General features: G+C 43.1%; 1 protein-coding gene across 1 annotated transcript in view; it reads left to right on the forward strand.

Moving 5' to 3' along the window:
* SUSD5 (sushi domain containing 5) overlaps positions 1 to 12601 on the forward strand; it is a 72696-nt gene that overhangs the window by 38338 nt on the left and 21757 nt on the right. The window contains exon 4 of the mRNA XM_002813967.6: positions 5382 to 5570. Within this exon, the coding sequence (XP_002814013.2) occupies positions 5382 to 5570 (189 nt within the window). The remainder of the gene's footprint in view (positions 1 to 5381; positions 5571 to 12601) is intronic.

The raw sequence follows: 12601 nt of genomic DNA on the forward strand, positions 1-12601 counted from the left end.
ATTACAGGCGTGAGCCACTGCACCTGGCCAAAAAAAATTTTTTTAATTAGCTAGGCACAGTTGCTTGTGCCTATAGTCCCAGCTATTCAGGAAACTGGGGCAAGAGGATCACTTGAACCCAGGAGTTCAAGGTTACAGTGAGCCATGATCATGCCGCTGCACTCCAACCTGAGTGACAGAGCAAGACCATGTCTCAAAAAAATTTTTTTTAACTTTTTAAACTTTATTGTTAAAAACTAAGACACAAACATGCACATTAGCCTAGGCTTACACAGGGTTAGGATCACCAATATCACTGTTTGACACCTTCACATCTTGTCCCAGTAGAAAGTCTTCAGGGGCAGTAACACACATGGAGCTGTCATCTCCTATTATAACAATGCCTTCTCTGGAATATCTCTTGAAGGACCTGCCTGAGGCTGTTTTAGTTAACTTTTTAAAAATAAGTAGTAGTATACTCTAAAATAATGCTTAAAGTATAGTATAGTAAATATATAAACCAGTAACATAGTCATTTAGTATCGTTATTGAGTATTTTGTACTGTACATAATTGTATGTGCTATACTTTTGTACAATTGGCAGTGCAACAGGTTTGTTTACACCAGCATCACCACAAACACATAAATAATACATTGCTCTATGATTTTACAATGGTTACATCACTAGGTGATAAAAATTTTTCAGCTCCATTATAATCTTACGAGACTACCATCATATATTCAGTTCCTCCTTGACCAAAATGTTGTTATGTGGCACATGACTGTAATAAAAATTAGAGTAGAAATCAGTAAAATTAAAAACATAAAATCAATAAAATCAATGGAAAAAAAGTTGGTTTTTTGAAAAGAACGATAAAATGGATAAGCCTCTAGCCAGACTATGAGAGAAGATGCAAATTACTAATATTGAAAATGAAACCCCAAAGCAAGCCGTAAAACCTAGAAATATTATTCTAACCTTCTCCCACCTTTCTGTGTAGCACCCAGCCTGAAAGAAATAATTTGACCTACCTTGTTTGGTAATAGGTCATAAGACCTATATTCCAGAGAGGTTCTGCCTATATCTAGGAGAAAAGAATGCTACACAGAGAGGCCAACAAGAAGGTCAACAAACAAACCTTGCTGGGTTTCCTCCTTTAGTATATTACCATAAGATCATACCCCTTTTGTCCAATCACATTTCTACACAGCTGTCCATTCTTCTTTGAATCTAAACATAAAAATCAACAGTTTTCCCTGGTTCTTCAAGTATTTATTTCTGAAGGCTCATAGGTCACATAAAACTGATTAAACAATTGGTTATGCTTTTAAAAAAAATTAAAGAGGGGACATCACTACAGATCCTATGGACATTAAAAGGATAATAAAGGAATATTATGAACAACTCTATGCCCACAAATTTGATAACCTACATTAAATTGTCCCATTATAGAGAAGAAATGGACAATCTGAACAGGCCTATAGCTATTAAATAAATAAATAAATTGAATCAATAACTAATTACCTTCCAAAGAAAGCACCAAGCCGAGAGGGTTCACTAGTGGATTCTGCCAAACATTTAAGGCAGAAATTATGCCAATTCTCTACAACCTTCCAAAGAAAGCACCAAGCCCAGAGGGTTCACTAGTGGCAGAAATTATGCCAATTTTCTGCAATCTTTTCCAGAAGTTAGCAGAAGGAATACTTTCTAAGCCATTCTATGAGGCTAGTATTACACTAACACCAAAACCAAACAAAGACATTACAAAAAAAACTACAGACCGGGCCGGGCGCGGTGGCTCACGCCTGTAATCCCAACACTTTGGGAGGCTGAGGCAGGCAGGTCACGAGATTGAGACCATCCTGGCTAACACGGTGAAACCCCGTCTCTACTAAAAATACAAAAAATTAGCCGGGCGTGGTGGCGGGCGCCTGTAGTCCCAGCTACTCGGGAGGCTGAGGAAGGAGAATGGCGTGATCCCGGGAGGCGGAGCCTGCAGTGAGCCGAAATCATGCCACTGCACTCCAACCTGGGCGACAGCGAGACTCCGTCTCAAAAAAAAAAACAAACTACAGAACAATGTATCTCATGAACATAGATGCAAATATCTTCAACAAAATATTAGCAAACAAAATTCAACAATGTGTACAAAGATTTGTACACCAAAACCAAGTGGGATTTATCCCAGGTGTGCAAGGCTAGTCTTCAAAATTAATATGGTCCATCACATCAAGAGGCTATGGAAGAAAAATCACATAATTATATTGATAGATGCAGAAAAGGCATTTGACAAAATCCAACACCCATTCATGATAAAAACTCCTAACAAACCAGGAATAGAGGGGAACTTCTTCAACTCAATAGAGAACATCTAAAAACAAAAACAAAAAAACAAAAAAACCTACAGCTAACATCATGATTAAGGGTAGAAATCTGAGGCTTTCTTGCTAAGATCAGAAACAAGGCAAGATGTCTCTTTTCACCACTGCTTTTCAGCATTGTACTGGAAAGCCTAGCTAATACAATAAAATAAGAAAAGAAAATATAGATTGCGAAGGAACAACTGAAACTGTCTTTGTCTGCAGATAACATGATTGTCTACATACAAAATCTGAAAGAATCAACAACAACAAAAAGCTGGAACTAATAAGCAGTTATAGTAACAAACCCGCACGTTCTGCACATGAACTTAAAGTATAATTTTTTTAAAAAAACAATTATAGCAGAATTGCAGGCTACAAGGTTAACGTACAAAAGTTAATCACTTTCCTGTGGACCAGCAATTAAATAGTGAAATTTTAAATTAAAAACACATTACCAGTTGGGTGCAGTGGCTCATGCCTATAATCCCAAGACTTTGGGAGGCCAAGGTGGGAGGATCACTTAAACCCAAGAGGTCGAGGCTGCAGAGAGCCATGATCCCACCACTGCACTCCAGCCTGGGCAACAGAGTGAGACCCTATCTCAAAAAAACAAAAAAGCCAAAAAACACCATGTTACCATTTATATTAGCACCCCAAGAAAAAATGAAATTCTTAGGTATAAATCTAACAAATTACGTACAAGATCTATAGCTCTAGATGAAGAATACTATAAAACTCTGATGAAATATATCAAAGAATAACTAAATAAATGGAGAAATAGTCTATGTTCATGGATTGTGAAGATGTCAGTTTTTCCCAACTTGATCTATAGATTGAACACATCCCAATAAAAAATTCAGCAAGTTACCTTTATGGATATTAACCCATTTACGCCTCGTGTTCCATTGTTGGAATGCTAAGCTTGTGGGAGTTATTTATATCCTACTGCTCAAGGTCATCGCCAAGGTCTGATTTTTCACACACAAAAAATTGCAACCTCTGGCATAAATGGGTTAACAAACAAAGTCTGTAGTTTATATGGAGACGTGATAGACCCAGAATAACCAACTAAATATTGAAGGAGAAAAACAAAGTCAAAGGGCTGAACCTGTTGGACTTGAAGACATCTATAAAGCTACAGCAATCAAGGCAGTGTGATATTGGTGGAAGAGCTGACAAATATCAATGGATCAGAGTAGAGAGCTCAGAAATTGACCCACATAAATATAGTTGATTCATCTTTGACTAAGGAGAAAAGGCAATACGATGAAGCAAAGATAGTCTCTTTTACATAACTGCTGGAACAATTGGACATCCACATGCAAAAACGATTACCTAGACGCAGACCTTACACCCTTCACAAAAATTAACTGGAGATGGACCATAGACCTAAATGTAAAACCCAAAACTGTAAGACTGCTGGAAGTTATCATAGGAGAAAACCTAAATGACTTGGGTATGGCAGTGACTTCTTAGACTAAAGGCATGATGCATGAAAGAAATAATTGATAAGCTGGGATTCATTAAAATTTAAAACTTCTGCAAAAGGCAATGTCTAGAGAATAAGATGGGTCACAGACTTGGGAAAATATTTGCAATCCAGAACACAAACCAACAAATGCTAGCAAGGATGTGGAGCAACAGGAACACTCATTCATTGCTGGTGGGAATGCAAAATGGTACAGCCATTTTGGAAGACAGTTTGGCAGTTCTTACAAAACTAAACATACTCTTCCCGTACAATCCAGCAGTCACACTCTTTGGTATTTACCCAAATGAACCAGAAACTAATGTTCACACAAAAACCTGTAAATGGATATGTATAGCAGCTTTATTCGTCGTTGCCAAAACTCAGAAGCAACCAAGATGTACTTCAGTGGGTGAATAGATAAATAAACTGTGATACATCCAGACAATGGAATAGTATTCAGTGCTAAAAAGAAATGAGCTCTCAAGCCATAAGAAGACATGGAGGAGCTTTAATTGCATGTTACTAAGTGAAAGAAGCCAATCTGAAAAGGCTACATACTATGATTCCAACTATGTGAATTCTGGAAAAGGCAAACTATGGAGACAGTAAAAGGATCAGCTGTTGCAATCTTTAGAGAGAAGGAAGGTATAAATAAGCAGAGCACAGAGGACTTTGGGGCAGTGAAACTATTCTGTATGATACAATAATGGTGGATATGTGTCATTGTGCATTTGTCAAAGCCCATAGAATGTACAACACTAACAGTAAATTATGGTAACCTTGAGGTAAATTATGGACTTTGGGTGATAATGAAGTATCAGTAGAGTTTCATCAGTTGTCACAAACGGACCACTCTGGTGCAGAATGCTAATAGTGGGAGAAGCTGTGTGCGTGGAAGGGTCGGGGGTATAGGGGAACTCTCTGTACTTTCTGCTCAACTTTGTTGTGAACCTAAAAAATAATCAATTTTTTTTAAAGCAGAGTACTCAATAATACATATGATATAAATCCCATTTATGTTAAAAAAAAGTATGTATTTATATATATATGTGTGTGTATATATGTGTTTGTGTATATATATAGTGTGTGTGTGTGTAATTTTTGTATATACCAAACTGATAACGGTGTTGCTGTTGGTGTTGAGGTTGTGGGTGGGGGAGGGGGGAAAGGTACCCTCTGCTGTACTCCATAGTCTGTAACATTTAGCCTTTGTCAGAGTTCCTATTCACTTATAAAATATGGCAAAAAGGAGCTTGCTGCTAGGTATGTATCTCCAGACCCTCCTTTCAAGGAGACATTGGAAGGTAACATTGTTTGGCAACTTAAAAATGCAGTTATAGCACTTTATATCGCGTTTATTCATGCAACAAGTATTTTTGAGTGCCTCTTCTATTCCAGGCATTCTGCCAGGCCTTGGAGTTGCCAGGGTGACCAAGAAACAGCCCCTGTGATCACAGTTGAGGGTACGGTGGGCAGCAGGGGAGAATTGTGTTTTAAGTCTGTTTTCTCATAGGCTGAAAAAGTTCCGCACAGTTTGGAAAAGCTGACTGTGATTCCTTCTCCTCAGAGAAGCCGTGTGGAGACCCGCCTTCGTTCCCAAACACCATCCTGCAGGGCCGCACCGGCTTGGAGATGGGGGATGAACTGCTGTACGTGTGCGCCCCAGGCCACATCATGGGCCACCGGGAGACCGCCTTCACCTTGCTATGTAACAGCTGTGGGGAGTGGTACGGCCTGGTGCAGGCCTGCGGGAAAGGTAAGCAGCCCAGGGGTGGGCCACCTTCGCGTGCCCACGCAGTGCTGGCAGAGGGCTCCACTGCTGCTGGCTGCATGCAGTGGGCTCTTCTCCACCAAGGTGCCTTTGAAAAGAGGCTTTCAGACCTTTCTCCTGAGCTCTGGACCTAGCAACATCTCCACTTGGGGATTCCTGTAGCATTTCAAATGTGCAACTGAGCTCTTCATCTTCCATGCTGGGAGTAAAGGGTTAACAAGTTAAAATCTCCACTTCTTCTCTAAGTACACAGTTGACCTTGAGTTAACTTTCTAGTTTATTTCCCTGGAAACCTGGTCAAGTCGGAACATCAGCTGTGGTACAAAGCAGCATTGCTTCTGGTGAAAATGACCCCCAATTGGTAAACTGGGCTGGGAAGACTATAATGAATACATGTTAGAAAGCCCAGCTCTGGGCTGCCCTGAGGGTGGTGATTCTTGTATTTGAGTGTGACCTTTGTGGGGACCCTGAGAACTATTCTGTGGGTTGTTGCAAGACATTCAGACTCTTGTGGGGCATGGGGCTTCCAAGCACTATTGATCCACACCACACATATGAGTTCTGATCCACCTGAGCAATCTTGGGAGGAAAGCAGGGGTGGTGAGGGGTGGAGCAAGGAGACGAACTCCAGGACAGCTGTATGGAACTGCTGCAAGGGCTATTCCCACGGATGAGACTTGCTTGCTGCTTCCTGGTGGCCTTGCTCTGCTCCCTGGCCTGGAGCCTTCTGAATGCCAGGTGTGACCTGTGGAGTCTGAATAGTTAGTTGAAACTAAAAAGAGTCCTACTGGACACTGAGTTCCCCAAACCTGATCTGATTTCCCCAGATGTCCCCATTCCATCAACATCACATTTCTAGGAGTCCCAGGTTACTGCAGCCTCCTTAACCCCTGCTGCCCAGCCCCTTGGGAATTTCTCCAGCAGCAGAAATCGCTGTGTCCGGCCACAGCCAGGCCTGGCCTCCCCACCCCAACAGGGACACAGCAGCCAGCAGGCAATTGGGGCAGCCCCATGGCTGACCTGGCTTGTGACTCCTATACCTCGGACCTCATGCTAGACCCTGAATTGTTCCCTGATCTCACAGTGTTCCTCTCACTCCAAGACTTTTTCAAGAACCCCCTCCCTGACCTCCCATGACATCTGGGTACCAAGCTGGTTCTATAGAGGGAAAAACTCCAGCACCATGATGTTACTGAACTTTTAGGACAGTTTGTTCCTGGAATGTCCTGCAGATCCCATGAGAGAACTCAGATGAGACCTAGGGCACTGTCACGCCTGTGAGATTCATTCATGTTGTTGCCTGAAGCTGTGGTTTCACTGCTACTATAGTCTTCACTGCTATTTACTATCCACAGTGTGAATACACCACTATTTATTTATCCAATCAGCTGTTGGTGGACATTTTGCTTATTTTCATTTTGTGGCTGTCACAAACTATGCTGCTATAATTGTCCTCAGCCTCCTTTGGTTCCCATGTGAACACATTTCAGTTGGTTCCTAGCAGTAGAATTGCTGCCCATGGAGTATGTGTGTGTTCAGCTGCAGCTGATGCTGCCAAAGTGTTCTCTAAAGTATTTGCGCAGTCTGCTCTCCCATCAGCTGTGTCTGAGAGTCCTTGTCGTTCAGCACCTCATCAGCTTTAGGACTGCCAGTCTGGTGACGGCTCTGTGGTGACTTGTAGTTGTAATATTCATTTCTCTGATAATAGTGAGGTCAAGCACTTATCACATGTTAATAGGGCATTAGAATTGCTTTGTGTAAAATGTCCAGGTACTTTTCCCATTTTTCTAATTGATTTGAATTTGGTTATTTACATATTATAGAATTTTTACATGAAATGTTCATAATTAATGTGTTGCAAGTATTTTCCCTCATTCTGTGGCTTATCTTTTCACACTTGCAGTGTCTTTTAATGAGTTGGTTTTGTTGTTTTCTATTTCACTACTTTTCAAATTCTTTGTGGACTCTTACACATTTTTTGTAGTCATTAGCTGATTAATACTTTAGTAAAATGCAATAAAAATGAATTAATATAAAATAAAGTAGATTCCAAATATGAACACAATTTGTAAATTAAGTAGACATAAAATTCCCCTGTCAAATTGTTGCAAAAGTTTCTAACAACTTTCTGGGTGTTTCTACTTGCCTTGTTGCACACCTAATAACAAGTTACAGACTGGGACAAGTGCTGAAAGCACAACTTGAGCAATCTTCTAGAACTTTCCTCATCTTTCTTCTGTTCCTGTTGCTTTGTGCCAGGCGGGAGCTACTTGCCAATTCTGATCATTCACCTGCCCAAGAAAATCAAGCATAAGCACCAAGCTTCCTGTTGGTCCAACATGTCGCCTTGAAGCAGGCCCATACCCACCCTGAGAGTTGTTAATGTTCCGATGAGGTGCTGAAGTTGCACCATCTCATAAGCCACACCCACAGCCAAATGGATTCTTTGCTAGCCCGAGTCAAATGAGCACTAAATGCAGGTTTTGCGGGTCTGAAATGATCTTTATGTTCCCATTGCAATGCAGTTGTTAAAGCTTTAAGCTGTTGGGTAGGAATTCTGGTTTATATCCTTGGGCTGGATATACAGATTGTTACAGTGTCTGTGGGTTTAACATTTAAGCTATCGGTGTCATTGTAAGAAGAGTGTGTGTGTGTGTGTGTGTGTGTGTTTTACAAGAGTATCTTTGCCAGATGAATTGCTTCAAATTGGAGAAAAGTCAACTTGGGGGAGTGGGTCAAACAAGGATTTTGGAATTGGATCCATCTGGGTTTGGATAATCACTCTTTGTTGTACTGGCTGATTGGACATGGATCCATTCATCCATTCCACATCCCATCATTTGGCAGGATCCTAGGTGCTGTGTATACAAGTTGAGTAAACACTGTCTCAAACCTAAAGGAAACTCTAGGAAACTGGGTTCCTCAAATACACAGAAAAGCAGTAGATGATGAGATAAAGACTGGAAATTGAGGTGTCACAGAAGGTGACGTTTTACAGGAAGTGTGTTTCCAGATGGAGGAAGTGCTCAGTAAACCCAGAGGCTATAGAAAACAAGTAAATGAAAGCTAACATGTATGCATTGGCTTCACGGTGTGAAGGAGGTTCTGACAGCCTTGTGTTTTCAGTGTATATGTGAAGGGCGGGGGATGTACCATAGCCACACTGCAATGCATACAGGAATAAGATGCAGGGAGGAAGAAGGCCAAGGACCGACAACTCAGGTTCAGATTTCTGCTGCTGCATGAAGAGGAATAGGGAAGACAAAGGATAGAGCTGGAAGAAGATCAGAGGTCCAAAGAGGTTGTGGGGGTTTGTTTTGTTTGCTTGCTTGCTGTTATTTTTAAGGTGATTTCTTTTAAGATACTTTTTAAAAAAATTCCTACAACAAGAGATTTGAGCTTATTTAAACAATGACAGAAAGGATGAAAGGAAGAGAAAACCGTTTTCTTGACTTTCCTGAGCCTTAATTTGCCCATAATACCTTTTTTTTTTTTTTTTTTTTTTTTAAGACAGAGTCTCTCTATTGCCCAGGCTGGAGTGCAGTGGCACGATCTCGGCTCACTGCAACCTCTGCCTCCCGGGTTCAAGCAATTCTCCAGCCTCAGCCTCCTGAGTAGCTGGGATTACAGGCATGTGCCACCATACCTGGCTAATTTTGTATTTTTAGTAGAGATGGGGTTTTGCCATGTTAGCCAGGCTGGTCTTGAACTCCTGAGCTCAGGCAGTCCACCCACCTCAGCCTCCCAAAGTGCTGGGATTACAGGTGCGAGCCACTGCACCCGGCCCTTAGTACCCATATTTAAAGAAATAGGTACTAGTTATCACAGAGATACCTTAGAGATGAGGTTCCTGTGAATATATCATTTAGAACAGGACCTATAATATAGTATGGGGGTCAGTAAATGTTCATTCTCTTTCACCTATATGCTGATCAATGAGACTATTCAGGCCCTTTCACCTAAGGTATCTAAAGGGATTTGTGCATGACACTGGCTGCTTGCTTCCTTGTGTGTTATTAACTCTAGCCCCTGTTACCATGAATAACTAACGGCAGCCTGTGACTTCAACCGTGAGAAGTTAATCTCTGCCAGCAGGCTTCCCAGATTCTGGAGACCAGCAGCTGGTCTTTCCAGAAGGGCGTGGCCAGTGTGGCTTTCAGACTTGATAGAGACCCACGCAGCTGGTAGCTTCCTAGTGTGTGGCACGCGTACCTGGTGGGTAGCAAAAGGTGAGGGAGTGGATGGTGTAGGAGGGTCCCTCAGCCACACGCTGCCCAGGTTGTGTGTTCACAAGCAACATTCCAGGCTTAAGTGGTGGGGATGCAGTCTCTCACTTAAGCACAGGGACTTTCGTCTTGACCATTCACTGAAATGGGCGAGGACTTATTTAACTGCCATTTCTCCCCTCTGTGTGTTGGTACTTCTCTAGCTCTGGTCCCTAGAGTTCAGGTCTGGTTCTGGCCATTTAGTCTTCCATACTCCTGTCAGAATCCACACATCTTCTTCTTGGTTTCCATTCCCAGTTTGGCAGCAGGAAATGTCTGTCATGCCCTCTCTAATGTACTCAGAATCTAACTAAAATTGGTTGTTGCCCTAATTACAGAAAAGTACTGATGCAGCTGGGCGCGGTGGCTCATGCCTGTAATCCCAACACTTTGGGAGGCTGAGGCGGGTGGATCACCTGAGGTTGGTAGTTTGAGACCAGCCTGACCAACATGGAGAAACCCCATCTGTACTAAAAATACAAAATGAGCCGAGCGTGGTGGTGCATGCTGTAATCCCACCTACTTGGGAGGCTGAGGCAGGAAAATCGCTTGAACCTGGGAGGCAGAGGTTGTGGTGAGCCGAGATCGCCCCACTGCACTCCAACCTGGGCAACAAGAGTGAAACTCCATCTCAAAAATAAAAGAAAAGAAAAGTCCTGATGGTTTGCTCCTTAAGCATGCATGCAGCAGATTGTCATGCTAGGTGTGTTTTCCTTTGGGCTTCTTGTTTCTTATTATGCCAAGCCCCATATCTATCTTCAAGGCCATGCTTTTTCCTTGGACAATTGCATCCTAACAACAGTCTGTGACCTCCCAGCACTCCAGATTACCATCCCTGGCCACATGCTCCCAGTGTTGGCCTTCCTAAGAAGCCCTCGTGGTCCCCTGGGCATGCTGATCCCTTTCCCAGTCTGGCCTCACATTGCCTTCAACACCTCTGCTGTCTCCTAACTTCAGGACTCTGGTTCTATGGCCTCTGCTCCTGGTTCCAGATGAGGCCATTTATCCTCTTTCTGTGACTAAGGTGGGGGAGAACAGCTGCTGGAAGAGTAGCCTAACACAGACAACCCAGGAAGTGAGAGTCATAGACTTTCTCTATAATCTGCCCCTTGTTACACCTTGAAAACATGCCACTGGGGCCGGACATGGTGGCTCATGCCTGTAATCCCAGCGATTTGGGAGGCCAAGGCGGGAGGATTACTTGAGGTCAGGAGTTCAAGACCACCCTGGCCAACATGGAAAAACCCCATCTCTACTAAAAATACAAAAATTAGCTGGGCGTGGTGGCATTGCGCCTGTAGTCCCAGCTACTCGGGAGGCTGAGGCAGGAGAATTGCTTGAACCCAGGAGGTGGAGGTTGCAGTGAGCTGAGATCGTGCCACTGCACTCCAGCCTGGGTGACAGAGCGAGACTCTGTCTCAAAAAAAAAAAAGAAAGAAAGAAAAGAAAAGATGTCACAGGGCTATCTGCCGCCAAGTGTGAAGACAGGCTCAGAAAGGCCCACGCCTACCCCCAGTTCCATTGGTTCTGTTTGTTGCTTTCTGGGCTGCAGTATCAGGAAAGTGCTTGACCCCAAGCTGGACCTCCCTCCACCAGCCTCGCCACCTCTGAGTCCAATAGCAAATGTACGGCTTTTCTTTTTCCCTTCCCTGATCTGACACAGCCACGGAAACAAGACACATTCCCCAGTTAGGCATTGAGAACAAAGCTGTTATAAACCAAACACTCACTCCATGCTGTCTCTCTTCTGGGAGTTGTTTTTTGGGCCTGCTTTTTCACAACCCTATCGGGTTTAATTTGCATACCATAAACTGTACTCATTGAAAGTATAAATTTGGCCAGGCGTGGTGGCTCATGCCTGTAATCCCAGCACTTTGGGAGGCCGAGGCGGGTGGATCGCCTGAGGTCAGAAGTTCAAGACCAGCCTGGTCAACATGGTGAAACCCTGTCTCTACTAAATATACAAAAATTAGCCAGGCATGTTGGCGGGCGCCTGTAATCCCAGCTACTCAGGAGGCTGAGGCAGGAGAATCGCTTGAACCCGGGAGGCAGAAGTTGCAGTGAGCTGAGATTGCGCCATTGTGCTCCAGCCTGGGCAACAAGAGCGAAACTTCGTTCCAAAAAAAAAAAGTATAAATTTATCTGAACTGTCACAGGTGTACACACTCATGAAACCACCATTATAACTAAAATATAGAACACTTCCATCATTCCCAAGTTTCCTTGTGCCCCTTTCTACCATAGTTTTACACACTTCATCTCATTTAATCTTCACAAGTCTGGAATTCCGTAGAAATGGCAAGTACCAGTTTATAGATGGGAACACTGAGGTACAGCAAAGTTCAGTGACTTGCATGTGTCAGACACCAGAAAGAAGCAGAGCCGGGGTTTAAAACCAGGCACGTCTGGCCAGGTGCAGTGGCTCATGCCTGTAATCCCAGCACTTTGGGAGGCCAAAGCGAGCCGATTACTTGAGGCCAGGAGTTTGAGACCAGCCTGGCCAACATGGCAAAACCCTGTCTCTACTAAAAATATGAAAATTAGCCAGGTGTGGTGGCACATGCCTGTAGTCCCAGCTTCTTGGGAGGCTAAGGCACGAAAATCACGTGAACCCAGGAGGCGGAGGTTACAGTGAACCAAGATCACCCCACTGCACTCCAGCCTGGGCAACAGAGTGAGATTCTGTCTCAAAAACATAAAAAAAAAAAAATAAAACCAGGCATATCCTGTCCTGATATCTGCATCATGCTG

Source organism: Pongo abelii, chromosome 2 (genome assembly GCF_028885655.2).
Source record: "Pongo abelii isolate AG06213 chromosome 2, NHGRI_mPonAbe1-v2.0_pri, whole genome shotgun sequence".
Taxonomy (NCBI): Eukaryota; Metazoa; Chordata; class Mammalia; order Primates; family Hominidae; genus Pongo; species Pongo abelii.